Genomic DNA, 16139 nt, shown 5'->3' on the forward strand with positions numbered 1-16139 from the left:
CACCATATTTGTTTCCTTTTTTTGGGTGGAGATGGACGCCGAACTCTAACTTTCCTCTGGGCGACTGGGATGAACTTACGCCCCTGGCACCCAGCATTGGGAAGGTGTAAGTACCAATATTAAAGAAAACGATTGCAACTGCAAACAGAAAAATAGAGGGAAGTGTGTCTAAATGCATGAAGCTATGCGGAAAGTTGCATCAGCATATGAATCCTTTTGCCACTATCAAGCACCAGTGTTATTAGAAGGAAACCCCTAGGTCTCTCGACTATACCAAAAATTGTTTCCATCGATAGGGAGGCAAAGCTGGTAAACTTTTAGCCTCTCTAGCAACCCCTGGACGAAAACTCCACCACGTATTAGCGGCTTTGTATCGCTCATCGGGTCATCAATGTACTACCAGTCCAGAAATTGAGGAATTATTTTATTCCTACTATGACCGGTTATATTCGGCGGCCCCAGACGACCCTCGTCTACATGAGCGAATATAACTAAAAGGAAACCCCTGTGAATGGTTGGGGATCTAATGTTATTGTTGTATTATTGATGGTTTCCTGTCAACCATGGGCATATCAGTATCATTTTTGGAGCTCACCATCCAAGGTTTAAGGGGCCTATGTATCAAGCTATTTTTTACATAAAATTATGCAGAAACTTCAGTTTTATTTATTATATCAATGTACCAAAAGCACAATGCAGGAGATTTCACAGAAATCTCTTGCAAAGTGCTAATTAGCACTGCAGATCGCAAGTCCCCATTATCATACTTCTGTGAAAGATATCCACAATTTGCCGGGTATATAACTCGCAGGGACAGCGGTTACCGCAACCGAGTGGGGATATTTTTATTAACAATTAAATATATCCCTGGCGAGTTGGACCGATAATAATCGCAGCAGTACCGTGATTATTAGTACATAGACTCCTAAATCTGACCAGGGAAATGCCGTCAGGGTAGGCAGGGGAGACTGACGTACTGCTGGGATTTGATATAAAAATGATTCCAATAATACAAAGAAGATATTTATACCTTATAAACATATTCTTTGTTTATTGTAATCATTTTTATAGTTAACACTCACCAGCTTTGTGGAGTTCCCTGAGACTACAAGGAGACCAGAGATGAGGCAGCAATAGCTCAGCCTCGCTTTTGTATAGTTACACTTTGCTTTTTGGGCAGCAAGCCACACAGAAAGAGGGCTAGTAGAGGCAGTGCTTAAAGTGGTCTTTGAGATGTGATGGTACGCAGGTCCCCCCGGAATGGGTATGAAATACCGCCAGCCGCATGGCTCGATTCCCGTCAGCTGCAGCCCGACAAGAGCAGAGTTAGAAGCAGCGGAAGCCCAACAGCGCTGGAATCCCAATCGTGGATAGGTAAGTATGTGCTAACCTAACCTAACCCCCCTAACCCTAACCCTCCTTAGGGGTGCCTAACCCTAACTTCCCCCCCGAAGTGCCTAACCCTAATCCCCCCTCTAAGTGCCTAACCCTAACCACCCCCTTCCCCGCTGCCTAAACCTAAGTCCCCCGGGGGGGTGCCTAACCCTAAGTCCCCCTCGGGAGCCCTAAACCTAACCCCCCCCGCGGCTGTCCGCTCATGGCGCCTGGCATCCCTACGATCGGGATGCCGGGTGCCGTCGGGGAAATGCGGCGTCTACATCTAGACACCCGGCATTTCACCCTTGCCGGGATATGACAGTCGGGAAGTTGGCTGCCGGTACTTAGGCAGTCGGCTTCCCGATTGCTTCCCATCCCCCCCCCTCATCTGCGCTTTTTCAATAAAAGGACAGCGTGCACCGCAAAAAAAAAAAGGGGCTTGGTCTCAAAAGAAAGGGGCGTGGTCAAACAATAGTAACCCCAATTCAAGTTACGCCACACAGCAGCACAATCTTATTCACATTATACCGCGCATAGTGCCCCTGATTCACATTACACCACATAGAATTGTCCCTTATTCTTGTTATGACACACAGTAGTGCCCCTTTTACACAATGCCCACAGTAGTAGTGCCACTTATGTAATGCTCACAGTAGTGGGGCCCCTTATGCAGTGCCCACAGTAGTGGGGCCCCTTATACAGTGCCCACAGTAGTGGGGCCTCTTATGCAGTGCCCACAGTAGTGGGGCCCCTTATGCAGGGCGCCCTATGCAATGCCCCTAATAGTAGTGCCCCCTGTAGTAATTCCCCCAGTGTTAGTACCCCTCACACAAAAAAAAAAATACAATTAAAAATACAAACACAATACTTACCTTAAGCCCCGCTCCAGCCTCTGCTGGCGTCCGGTCCGGCCGCTCCATGGAACTATAGTGCCCACTGCGGGAGCTGGAAGCCTGCAGCGTGGGGCGACTGGCCGGGTAAGGTGGGCTCGAGGAGGCAGAATTCGTTCCTCCTCCAACTGGAACTGACGGAACACAGTTCAGCCCCGTTTCAGCCTACTTTAACCCCTGAATAGAGGCATGCCTCGGAACATGGGGGGCGTGCCTTGAGCACTGATGGGCACCTTGGATGTGTCATGTGACCAGGACGTGCACTGCAGTGTTTAGAGTTTGGAGCTCAACAGCAAGAGAAAAGATGGTGATGCAGGTAGGAGAATTATTGGACATTGAAGCTTAGTGTAGTCAGGGGAGAGTTACAGTGAATAGGGGGTGAGATAGGCTCCCAGCACTCAGACCCATCTCCATGTGTGCCTCCGCAGCCATTGACCTCACCGCATGTCACTGAGTACAATGGCAAAATAAACAGTCACATATTTACAGGTAAAGATATATTTGGATGCAGACACAATTACATGTGTATATACAAAAACAAAATGAATGATAGCTTACACACAAGGCTCTTTCATACATACTGTATGTGCTTGGTTAAGTAGAAAGATGCATGAAAACTAATGGTGCGTACACACGGGACGATCGACAACGATAACGATATCGTTGCACAATCTACCGAGTGTGCTCGATGTTCGATATCGAACATCCAGCACACTATGAACCCACCAACAATGGCCAACGACCCGTGATCAACGATCGAGGGTCCCTATAGTAACCTGGTCGATATCGACCAGGTTGGCCTGCATGCACGGGTGATGGACGATATCGTTATCGTCCATATGTGCCCACGCATCACAGGTCGTTGGCCACCAAAAAATGCACGATATGAAAGATAATGATATGATCGATAACGTTATCGTTCATATGGTCCATTTTAATCGTACAGTGTGTCCGCACAACACGTGCTTAATTATACATTTATAATGCGTTTTCCATGCGCTTTTAACAATACACTCTATTGTACCTGTAACACAAGTTAACCCATCAGATAGAAGGCGACAAGGCGTGCTTAGTATTATTAAAAATAAATAAATGCACAGTTCTTACCTGCTTTCAGCAAATACACAAAAGTATATTTTACATTTTTAGCAATCACATGATACAATTACATTTTACATAAGATGTACTTTGTAATACTGCCTAAGTAGTTACATAATAAACATTATATTATGGTCCTCCCAGGTGTCACATTACACTGTAACAGCACATGAATGGGAGAATATCACAGACACAAGCACAAAGCCAGTTACTCACATTAGACAGTAGCCTCCCTCGGTATTTGCTGGGGAACATGTCGCGCTGCTCTCAGTACATGGCTGATGGGGGGGAATCAGGGGGCGTCAGCCGAGAAGATTATGGGTGACTATAAAGAACAGTGAGCTAGAGATAGCGTTTCCTCCCCCCTCCCTTCTACTAGTGGTGTAGCCCTCTCCTGTCTCTCACACACAATGTTACAGTACAGTGGTATCTCCCACATCAGTCAGCTGGCGCTTAGTGTTGTGGCATGACAACCGCCCGCCCTCCTTTCGCCGCTTCTCGGTCTCCATGGCAGCCGCTAGTAGTCACACACACACGCCAGTGTCTCACCGCTAGGCTGCATGGAGGCGGGCCCGCCCGGCTAGTATGTGGGCTCACGTCACTCCTGGGTCACAGCGCTGTAAGGTGTATACGGTCGTATTGCTGACAGCAGCTTTCTGACTGCTTTTCCAATTTTGTTGTAATACAACTTACAATAAGTTCTATGGGTTATAGCTAGTAATTATGACCATTTTAGACAAAATGGGGACCTGGGCAGAAATGGTGGAGCCTGCTGGGCGGTATATACTGGCTCAGCATATTACCTACCCTCCAAACATGACCCATTCCATTAGGTACAACACACTCTGCTCCTGGACTTCCCACCTAATGTATGATTGCAGACACCTGTGTTGAACTAGGTAATTGATGAGACAGGTGTATCAGCACAGGTGTCTGCAATCATCAATTAAGAGGGAAGTCCAGGAGCAGAGCATTTTGTACCTAATGGAACGGGTCATGTTGGAGGGTCTGAGATTAGCGCAGTTTCAACATCTCCATTGGCTGCATATTGCACGTAGGACGTTTGTGGGATTCGGTTGAAAGTAAAGCTGCATACACACGTAAAGATTTTCTGTCCAACCATCCAACTAGTTGATTGGTTGGAATGAAAATATGATAAGGTATGGGCAGGGGCGGATTGGGAATATAAAGTGGCCCTGGAAAAAAACGTTAAAGTGGACCCGATGTGCGTGCGCCGAAGGCACGCGCTCAAAAAAGTGAGTGTGGCATGGGGGTGTGGCCTAATGTGAAATGCCATGCCTGCAAGCCACTCCCCCATTTTCATCATGCAGGGGGCATGCCCACCGCTCCAGGAGCTGATTGCCATCCAAGCAGTCCCTCTCTCCAGTGAATAAGCACAGCGAGCATGTGAATGAGTGTTTTCTTACCTCTATGATTTCTCTGCAACGAGGGAACCTCTGAAGATATCGATCCTCCCTGGACAGGCAGGGTTTTGAGTCAGTATTCACTAATCATGCAGGAGGTCTGAAAGCCGCCTGTTTGAGTTATAATAAAACCAATGTCATCAACATGCAACAGAGGTTCGACCAGATAGTAACAGAAGTTTTGGGGCAGGACAAATATGTCTACTATAGAGGTGACGGTGACAGGGACATTATAGTGGGGATAGGACAGCGGTGACATGGCCAAGACAGCATTGACAGGACCAGGACAGAAGTGACAGGGTCAGGAAAGAGGGGACACAAGTGACAGGGCCAAGACAGAACAGAGGGGATAGAAGAGAGGGGTGACAGAGACAGTGCAGAAGTGACAGGGCAGGACATAGGGCAGAGGTGACAGCACGAGGACAGAGGAGACAAAAACCGGGACAGAGGGGACAGGACAGAACTACCCCCTTCTTGGGTTCACTTGGAATCCTCTCCCTCGGCACACTTGGCACCACCCTCACTTCTCTTACTGGGCACTTAAAAACACCCTCCCCCTTTACAGGGCACACGTGGCAACCCCTCCTTTAGTGGCCACAGTTACCAACCCCCCACCCTTTGCTGGACACACTTAGCACTCAGGGGCGCCCGTGCAGGGCCCCCTCCTCCCTCCCCGGTGGCTGGCAGCTGACTGAGGCGGCTGGCCAGCCACCAGAGCATTAGTAGACTCCGGGCACTAGAGTGTGCCCGAAGTCTACTGCGCATGCGCAGAACACCGGAAAATGGCCTCGGCGGCCATTTTTCCGGTGTTCTGAGCAGCAGTGACAGACGTCGGACAGGTAACTTTAAAATAAATATGGGTGGAGTGTGTGCGGTGCAGGGCCCCCCTGGACCCGGGGGCCCGTGTGCCCCTCACACACTGCACCCATTATAGATACGCCACTGTTGGCACCCCTCCCCCTTGCTAGGCATAGTGTCTCCTTTTGCCACTTCTACCGGGTGCACTACCAGGTGCTGGCCGCATCTCTTCTGGGGTCCCGCACTCACCACCACCGACGACACCCTAGTCCCGCCGATGTCTGTGGCCGCTGGCTTGGCCCAGTGCCTAATGTCAAGGCTCAAAGCCCATTCCGTTGCTTCCAGGACTGCTCAGGTGGTGTGCAGCGCGGCAGCAGGAAGGAGAGTAGAGAAAAGGAGACCCAGGCAGCAGGGGGAACAGCAAGGGGTGAGACTATGAAGAGCCGCTTCTTCTCTGCTGCAGGCTGCCAATCATACAAAGTGACAGGCAGCAGCCGACAGCAGCAACAACTGACAATCAGCAGCAGCTGCAAGGAGAGCGCCTTTCCAGCCTGGCGCTTCCCTGCAGTACTGACTAAAAGGGTTGCACAGGCCCTTGCTGGCTGCTTGGCCGGCAAGTAACTTACCTCACCTGCCCCCGCCGTCGGCTGCGGACCTCACCAGTCTTCCCCCAAGGTCACATGCTGGCATGCAGCGCCGCGTCTGACATAGATCTCTATTGCAACGCCTCTTCTCGCGATAGAGGTGGGCTGCAGGGAGCTGAGAAGCAGGCCGGCATGCTGAAATAAGAAAAAACAGCCAGGTGACGCGATTCGGGGGGCAGGGCCACAGTTGACAATTTTCCCCGTTGAAGGTAAGGGCCAATCCGCCCCTGGGTATGGAAGTAACTGATGATCAGCAATTTGCTTCCAAACGCCGGAAAATGGACAAAAACTGTTGTTTGAACAAATTGTTTAGATCAAACATTTAACAAACTTGTCTGACGACCATTTTCATCTGTTTTCTGGCATTCAGGAGCAAATTGCTGATCATCAGTTACTCCCATAGGTTACCAGATTTTCATTCCAACCAATCAACTAGTTGGATGGTTGGACAGAAAATCTTTACGTGTGTATGCAGCTTAAGAAGGTCGACACACAATAGGGTGTCTGACAAAAGATTAACATACCAATCTATCCCTGAAAAAAAAAAATGCCCTACATGTTTTGGGGTTTCCAACATTTTTAAGGTTAGGGGTTAGAGTTATGCTGCATACACATGGTCAGATTTTGTGTCAGATATGAACGATAACAAATGTAAAAATCGTTCATATCTTTGACATGTGGGGCATGCATCGACTAACGATGCGCGTGCCCGCTTGTCAGATAACAATCAATGAAATCTGATGTGTTTGCAGTCAGATTTTAACGATTTCATTCATTTTAATACTGTCAGAAATCGTTTAAATCATTGTAAAAATTGTTCAATCATTCATCTGACAAATCTGACCGTGTGTATGTACCATTAGGCACTGAGGGAGGGTTAGGCACCAGGGGGAGGGTTAAGCACTAGAGGGAAGGTTAGGGTTTCAAACCAAACTGTCGACCATGTTTTGTGTCGACCATATCCGTGTTGGCCATTTGAATCTGTCGACCTATTAACCCTGTTGACCTTTTGTAATGTTGACATTTTGTCAGTTGACCTTTGGTCAATTGACAAGTTTCAACTGTTGACGTATTGCATGTTGACCATTTGGTGTCGATCTATTAATTGACAACCTTTTTACTGTCGATCCTTTATACCACACCAGACATAAGTACAATACATAAGCAAACCCATGATAGCCTGAATTATTTACATTCAGTTTCTTTTTTATATTATATGACCTCTGACGACCCAGGAAATATTCAACACTGTTCTAACAAATAAATGTATTTGTTATATTTTCATTTAAATGTTCTCTCAAATAGTTAAAATTGCCTCTAATTTAATATAACATATCTTCCTTTGAGCGCTCTAATAAGGTCTTGATATCCTTATAATAATCAAAAACTAGTACTCTACATTTTCACACCTTTTTTTTTGCTTGCTGGTGTCACAGATCAAGAAAAGGACTGAGTAAAATCAGGGACATCTAGAGACTAACACATTTTGGCTGAAATGACTTGAAATTATGTTCAAAATGGGACTTGACTATGGAGAGGATCTCTTAATGGCAAGGCACCAGATTCTACATAATCATGGGATATTGTCTCTCTTTGCCAAGCTACTGCAAGGCGCATCTATCTGAAGGAAACTTATCAACTGTGACCCATTGCACTGCTGTCCAGAATAGTAAGAATGAAAAATCTCTGAAGAGATATTCATAAAACTTGCCCTGGAGACAAACCAAAAAGAGTGAAGCTACCAGAATAATGTTACCTATATTATCAGTGAGAACATGTAGGAGTCTCTATCCTGTTTTGATTTGTCAAGCTTCACACAGGACTCACAAGATACTGCTGCTAAGGACCCTGTGGGGGCGATTCAAATGTTTTTTTGGGCATGATAATTAATGAGAACCCAGTTTGATATTCAATTGTTCTGGGCGCTCATTAATTATCGCCCTCTTCGCCGCCTAAAAGACGAGGTTTAGTCGTCTAATACTGCTAAACCCATCTTAATTTCTGGTTAGGGCGCGCTATCTGCGGGCCCTAACCAGGGTGTTTCAGACACATTTCTGCTCGCACCCGCCTGATTGCGTGCAGAAATGCCGGCGGCTATCGCGCCCTGACAGAGCAACAATTGAATTGCTCTGTCGGGCGTCGTAAAAAAAAAAAAAGCTGCCGGCATAACAATTGAATTCCCCCCAGTGTCTTCTGTGAGTCAGCTAAAGAGCAGCAAGTGCACTTGTCTCCTGAATGCGTGATGGTACAAGCTTCTCACATCATACTTCTGATAAGTTCCTCTGTCAACTGTTGCAAATTGAAGACTCTGTCATTTACAGATATTGTTTTATACCTTACAGGTAGTGTCTAGTCTCTCCTTGGATGTTGGCAGGATGTAGGGTGTATCACTCTAGTCATTGTGGTCTTTCTCTACCTGCTCTTTAGAGATGTAATTTCTTCAGAACTGACCAGTGAGCAGGAACTACAGGCATATTTGTCATCTTTTTTTATATTTGGCATATACTTGGGAAATGAGACCTGCTACCTATAGAAGCCTTTCTTTGGTGAAAGGTCAAAGGAGGCCTTTTGGGACCGTTGCCTCTCTATTATTGAATTAATTATGCTGGCTGCACATTAATGCAAACCCCTAGTATTTCAATCAGACCTTTGCCAACATAAAAATTACTTTTGAAAGTGTTAGGTAAATAACATGGCCTGAATGAATTGTAAATACAATTACATTCTTTGTTGGTATCTTTTAAGAAGAGCTTACTTTAAAATGCTGTTTGAATTTACAATAAAATGTTCTTTACTAGAAAATTGTTGTCATAGCGTAAACATTAATAGGTTGTGCTTGACATATCAATGTTCTGCAATTCTCGTACTGTAACAATGTTCTACAGAGCTTTGTAAAGTTTAGTGGGATATACTTTGTTCTTGCCTTGATAACCCCCCATATGCCTTTTTCTTTCTAATTTAAATACGAGTTGTGGCTATTAAATAACAAGACTGTACTTGTAAAAATTAAAAAATAAACCATACTGCAAGAGTGAAAAGTGATTCGGGAACATTGACCTTGGATTATCCCAAAATGGTTTTGCAAGTTTCACCCCTCTCACACAGATAGTTTGCTGTCACACAGTGTTTGAAGAAGTTGTGTTTTTTCCGTGCATCGTAAAAATGCTTAGTTCAAAAGCAGATCAATGTGTTAACTTAAAATTTTTAGATAAATTGAACAAACCGTTCACCAAATCTTTCCGTATACTAACCGAGCCTTACAGGGCAGATTGTATGTCATGTGCACGTGTGTTTGAGTGCCACGAAAGGTTTATTGACGGTATTGAGGCTGTCAAAGATGAGGACTGTCCTGTAAGGCCTTGCACATCAAAAACAAATGTGGAAAATTGAGAAGATTGTTTCGAATTGACTGTCGACTCAGCATCCGAATGATAGCAGAAATGGTAAACATCGACAAAAATCTTAGTATGACAAAATTTGTGCTAAGATGGTTCCAAGGCTTCTCATTGCTGAGCAGAAAGAAAATAGAAAGTGAATTTGTACAGACATTTTGGAACAAATTCAAGTGGATTCACATTTTTTAGATATAGTTGGGTCATTCCCTGTCAAATCAACACACTGATTTTACCTCACCAGCTCAGATTTTGTTAACATTTGTTATATGGAGAGTATGTATGTAGTCTAAGAACAAATACTAAATATTATTTAAATATCATGCCATTTACAAAATATGGTAAAGTTTTCAAAATCTATCAAAAACGCACAACCAGCATATTTTCAAATCGCCATAGCAGCTCTCCTAATTAAGCTAGAGAGGTGGGAGTGGTGTAATTTTACTGTGTTATTTATACCATTTCCTATGACATACAATACAATAGGCTTTGTGAGGAACTTTTTCCAAATTCAAACTGAAATTTTTGATCATAATTATCTCAAAAGTGCATCAACAAAAAGTTAAAAAAAATTCTGGAAATAGTCTATACTAATGTTAAATGTTTGTCAAAATTTAAAAGTGGGAGGATAATGGGCTCATAGTTAAAACTAATTTTAAAGCAAGGTAGTTTATTAAAAAAATCTGTGTGTATTACAAGTAGTAATAGGTAATAATAGATTTGATAGCTTCATTAGTTTAATTATATAAATGAAGTTGAATAGAAATACTTGACATTGTATTACTCAGTCAACAATGTTAGTGAAGATAGTTCGACAATGCCTCAGTGGTTTTTAAAGTGTCATCAGGAGGCATGACATAAATTCTTCCAGTTGAAATTGTAGGGTCGACTTTGCATAAGACATCTATTAGAGGTATCCACAATACAACAGGCTTCCTTGGATAGAAGATTGATGGTGAAGGTCCAGCTGGATGAAGGAAGGTCACTTTTAATTCGTCTTCATCTTCATTCTTGTCCATCACATAAGCAAGCCACCATTTCTTGTTATACAAAATGGATATATAGCCATTTATTTGTGTCAACTGGAATTTGTCTAGAGATTTTGTAACAAATACTGTTGTGTTCCCTGAATAGTTACTGACTGGCTGAAACGATCATTCAAAAATGTTTCAGACTTAATATAGTCTTCTTGCATTGTGAACGTCAAATTAATTCCAGATATATTTTCTACTGCCCATTCATAAAGTTGGAGAGGTATGAGCACTTGGTTCTCATATGGACGTTGTAGGCTGGCTCTAGCTGCCAGTCTCTTGACTGAGCCGCTAACTCCATCACAGGGGCCTTTCCCATGCGCTATGGCTGAAAAATGCCACTCGGTCTTTACATCGAAGTTTTGCTTGCACAGACATGCTACAAACTGTCCTGCAATACTGAGCATGATTCCTGACCATTGATTCATGAGAACAATGATTCATGAGGGATGTAGTTAGGATACCAGTGGGCGCTGGATAGGAAAGCCCGTTGGGCTGTCGCTGTCAGTATTTCATCAGGCAGCTAAACAGCCACTGGCATCACATACCGATTCCGATTCTTGAGCATGATTCATAAACAATGCATTAACATTATTGAAGATCATTAAATTCTTGCAAGAATTATTCATTGTTTTTAGTTAATAAAGTCATTTAGGAACTTTTATAATTAGGCCTACAATATTTGAATTTTTTCTCTTACTTTTTGATAATCTCTACATGTGAGAATATATAATATCTATATTATATATTCTCACATGTAGATATTCACAAAAAGTAATTAAGAGATTTTACATTTAATTCAAATATTGAGTGTTGGGCTAATTTTAGTTGTTTCATCATATAATTGTATTTAAGAGTAGGCTCTGATTTTTTCAAACATAGTGCCTACTCCTGTTTAAAATTATTTTAACTATGAACCAGTGGCGGGCTGGGCCGGGGGGCAGCGTCATGCGGGCCGCGGGCCGGTGCAGTCTGTGTCACTGTGACACAGACTGCACCGCGTGTGTAGCGCTGACCGGACGGAGTGGGGGCACTACCAGGGGGGTGGATTACTACTGGGGGCACTACAAGGGGGGGACCACTACTACTGGGGGAACTACAAGGGGGGACTACTACTACTACTGGGGGCACTACAAGGGGGGCTACTACTGGTGGCACTACAAGGGGGGGGCTACTACTGGGGGCACTACAAGGGGAGGGGACTACTACTAGGGGCACTGCATAGGGGGGAAGGGACTACTACTAGGGGCACTATATAGGGGGAGGGGACTACCACTGGAGGCACTGCGAGGGACCACTGCTGGGGGCTCTATATAAAGGGCAATACTGGGAGTACTGCATAGGGGGGAGACTACAACTGGGGCCACTATTTAAGGGACATTGCATAAGGGTTACCACTATTGGGGGCACTGCATGGGGGGGTGGACTGCTACTGGGGGCACTGCATAGGGGGTACCACTATTGGGGGCACTATATAAGGGGCTTACTACTGGGGGCACTGAACAGGGGGGATCACTACTGGGGGCACTACTGGAGGCCTGCATAAGGGTGTTATCTCCTGTGGCACACGGGGGCACTGCATATGGGCACTACGACAGGGGGCTGCCCCTAATCTTTATTTTTACCTTACATTAATCCCATATGGACCCGCCTCCTCCCTGAAACACTTGAGGGGGGGCGGCGCCGTAGCACGCACGTTCTTCGGGCACCCTGGCTACACGCTACTCCTCTGCCAGGGCCGTCTGCATGCATTTGCCCCCCAGGCTAAAAGTTGCCAGCCAGCCCCTGCTATGAACCCATTATCCTCCCACTTTTACATTTTGAAAAACATTAAACATTAGTATAGACGATTTCCAGAAATGTACTGAATTTTTTGTCGACACACTATTTGAGATAATTATGATCAAAAATTTCAGTTTGAATTTGGAAAAAGTATTTCCTCAAAAAGCCTATTGTGTTATATATCATAGGAAAGGGCATAAAAACACAGTAAAATGACACCACTCCCACCTCTTTAGCTTAATTAGGAGAGCTGCTATGGCGATTTGAAAATATGCTGGTTGTAAGTTTATGACAGATTTTTGATAACTTTACATATTTTGGAAACGGCATGAGATATTTAAATAAAATTTTATATATTTCTTAGACTACATATATACTCTCTATATCCCAAATTTTAACAAAATCTGAGCTGGTGAGGTAAACAAAAAGTGTGTTGATTTGACACGGAATGGCCCAGTTATTACCTGTGATGAAACATGGATCTTCCAGTATGATCCTGAGACAAAATGCCTATCCATGCACTGGAAAACACCAACATCACCAAGAATGAAGAAAGCATGCAAAGCAAAACCAAATTCAAAGCCATGTTAATTAATTTCTTTTATACCAAGGATGTTATTTTGGAAGACAGTGAATCAACATGTCACGATCCAGTGCAAGAATTCCTCTGTGGAGGACGGTGAGCCGAGGGGTTCGGGTGACTAGGGGAGTGACTAGACTAGGTCTCCTAGTTGCGGCCAAACCCAGGTTTGGCTAGACCTGCCCAGAGGTGTGGAGTCTAACTCACTTGGTGGTTTTCTCCAGTGACCCCTCCAATTGGGATTTGGTTTTCAGCTGCACCAAGTGAGCAGGTCGCGGCCCTCTGGACAGGTACCTGGGAATGGCAGAAGACCGGAAACTATAATGAATGCAATATGACTGGAGGTGAATGGAATGAATGAACTCTGGAAATGGAACTGAATGCTATAACACAGGCAATGACTGGAAACAGTTAAGTATGCAGAAAAACACAGACATATACTGGGGATTGCAAAGGCAAGAGCAGAGAGGATTCAGGGAATATATGGGAATGCTAGAAATGATTGGAGCTGATTACCAGAGACAAGACGCTGAGGAAAGAACACAGACATATACTGGAGATTGCACAGACAAGAGCAGAGTGGACTCAGGGAATATATGGAAACGCTGGAAATGATTGGCAGAGACAAGACACAAAGAGAAGTCAGGCATACACTAGGAGAGTGCTAAATGCAAGTGCAGATTTGCACTGACAAGACACAGGGCAGATTGACGCAGATATGTGCTGGGAGGTCCAACTGACACCTCAGTGACACAAGGAAGCTGCAATACTAGCAGCACATATACAAAGACACACAGACATAGAAAACAAAACAGTCTGGATACTGGGAGAGAACTACTCTCAGACTAAGAATAGCTTGGAAGCTAGTACTGGAAACTGGAGAACTGTGAACAGGCTGAAGTAACTCTCTGAAAGATTTGCACAGAGCAACGCTGGTATCACTGGAACAGAGAAGAAGAAGTTGAACAGCAACTTCCTGGAGTTCTGGAGGTGGATTTATACCCAGGGGTAGCAGATTATTGGAGCACAGCATCAGCTGACTGAAATCATGCTACCATAGGTTAGGAGTACTGTCACATGAGAGGAACTGTCATGGCGGCGCCCATGATGGGAACTCCGATCCCCAGCACACACAGCCAACCATGGAAGCTCGCAAAAAGCACCTAAGGCAGAATACTCAGCCCCACATCCATCATTGCACCAGACGTCTGACCGCAAGGAAGTCCTGGGAAGCCGGCAAGGAGGTGAGAGGCCGATCCTAGGCTGAACCCTGACACAACATTACAACAAAAATGTTCTACCAACTTTGTGGGAAATAATCGGTAGAAAGAGGCCAGAGTTTTGGAAAATTGGTTCCATCCTCTATCAGGACAACGCACCAGCCCACACAGCTCTTTCTGTGAAGCAGTTTTTGGCCGAGAAATAGATTGCAGTGCCAGAACATGAGCCATACTCACCAGACCTAGCACCATGTGACTTTCTTTTCCCTAAAGTCATATCTTCACTCAAGGGAATACGTTTTGCATCAGTTACGGAGGTAAAGAAGAAAACAACATAGATGTTGAAACAGCTGACAGATAACGAGCTACAGCACGTGGAAAATAAGAATGCAGCAGTCTGTGGATGTAAATAGAAGGGGAAAGAAGTTAAAATGTACTTAATGTAATTAAACATAAATTATAGCATCAGTGTCGTTATTTAATAGCCACACCTTGTACTTTAAACATAATTAAAGTTCACATCACCCCTCTGTCACGTTTTGACTATGAAGATCCTCTACTGCGGTATTGGAAGTCCCAGGTTGGGAGAGGAATTGGAGGTGAGGGGCCTGGATGTATGCCTTCCTCATCCACAAGTTGGCTAGACCTGACCAAAGGCGCGGAGTCTAACCTACTGGGAGGTGTTCACCAGTGACCCCTCCAATTGGGATTTGGGTTTAAGCTGCACCCAGTAAGCAGGTCGCGGCCCTTTGGTTAGGTATCCGGCACAAGTGGGAAATTGAAGAACACAATCGCAGGGAAAGCACAGGAGAAGGATACTGGGAGTTTGTACTTGGGTAACTTACTGAGTACAAACACTGTGAATCCAGACACAGAACTGGTGCAGGAGGATGACACTAGGAGATGGTACTCGGATGACGTACTGCATATGCACATTGTGGTTCCAGACGCAAAACTGGCACAGGAGAATGACACTTAGGCGATGGTACTCGGATGATGTACTGAGTACACACACTGTGAATTAACACTAGGATGATATCATTAGATGAAAGGAGCTTAGAATCTGGAACGCTGCAACAGCAAGTATTCACTGGAGGTAACGACGTTGTACAGGCAACTTCCTTTTGTCCAGAGGCCGGCTAAATATTCTAAGGTAGCAGTCCATTGGAGGACAGTGTCAGCTGACCGCAACCAATGCTACCATTGGGTAAAGTTGTAATCGGGTGATGTAGTCTGTCATGGCTGCGTCCATGATGGTAACCGCAGCAACCAAATCACGGAGCAGCACATGGATGGCTTAGCAGACCCCAGGCATAATCCTCAGTGCGTCACTCGCCGCAGCACCTGGTGTCTGACCGCTCGAGAGGTCAGGGGAATCCGGTGCTGAGGTGAGTAACGGCCGATCCTAGGCTGCAACCTGACAGTATTCTACTGTAGTTTTGGGGAGAGGAATGGTTCTGTAACTACAAAAGCTCCTTTGTCTTCTTAACACCAGACCACCCCTTCTACCTCTCTGTCCTCCCATTTATTATGGGACTGTGGGCCTAAGTCAGCAGTGCACGTAACTGCACTGCTGAATGCAGATTCCCGATGTTCGGGAATCTGTGCAGGCGTCAGAACGGGTCTGTGATCCTGCACGTAAACTGGCAGCAGACTGTCAGTGATTGACAGTCTGCCAACATTGGGGGGGAAGGGAAGAGGCCAGGATCTCCGTTGGCTGACGGAGATTTTCTGGCATCTTCCTCACCGCTGCGACAGCCGGCTGCGTGACCCAATAGGTCACCTTAGCTGGCCGATGGTCTGCAGAGTATTCGATGCTGCGTTGGACAATGCAGCTCGGATATGTAATGCAGCAGGAGGCGTGATGCCCCCTGCTGCATTACTGTATCAGCACAGACGGAAT

General features: G+C 45.2%; 1 protein-coding gene across 3 annotated transcripts in view; it reads right to left on the reverse strand.

Annotated features, from left to right (window-relative positions):
• LRRC49 (leucine rich repeat containing 49) overlaps positions 1–4219 on the reverse strand; it is a 167527-nt gene extending 163308 nt beyond the window's left edge. For 2 of the 3 annotated variants that reach the window (XM_088443375.1, XM_088443355.1), the window contains exon 1: positions 3582–3907. In XM_088443375.1, coding sequence (XP_088299501.1) covers positions 3582–3620 — 39 coding nt within the window. In that variant the 5' untranslated portion in view covers positions 3621–3907. Of the gene's footprint in view, positions 1–3581; positions 3908–4172 lie in introns of those variants that run through there. The other variant, XM_088443365.1, reaches the window with a different exon arrangement.
• Positions 4220–16139: the final 11920 nt, after the last annotated feature.

Source organism: Taudactylus pleione, unplaced genomic scaffold (genome assembly GCF_031769625.1).
Source record: "Taudactylus pleione unplaced genomic scaffold, aTauple2 ptg000019l, whole genome shotgun sequence".
Classification (NCBI taxonomy): domain Eukaryota; kingdom Metazoa; phylum Chordata; class Amphibia; order Anura; family Myobatrachidae; genus Taudactylus; species Taudactylus pleione.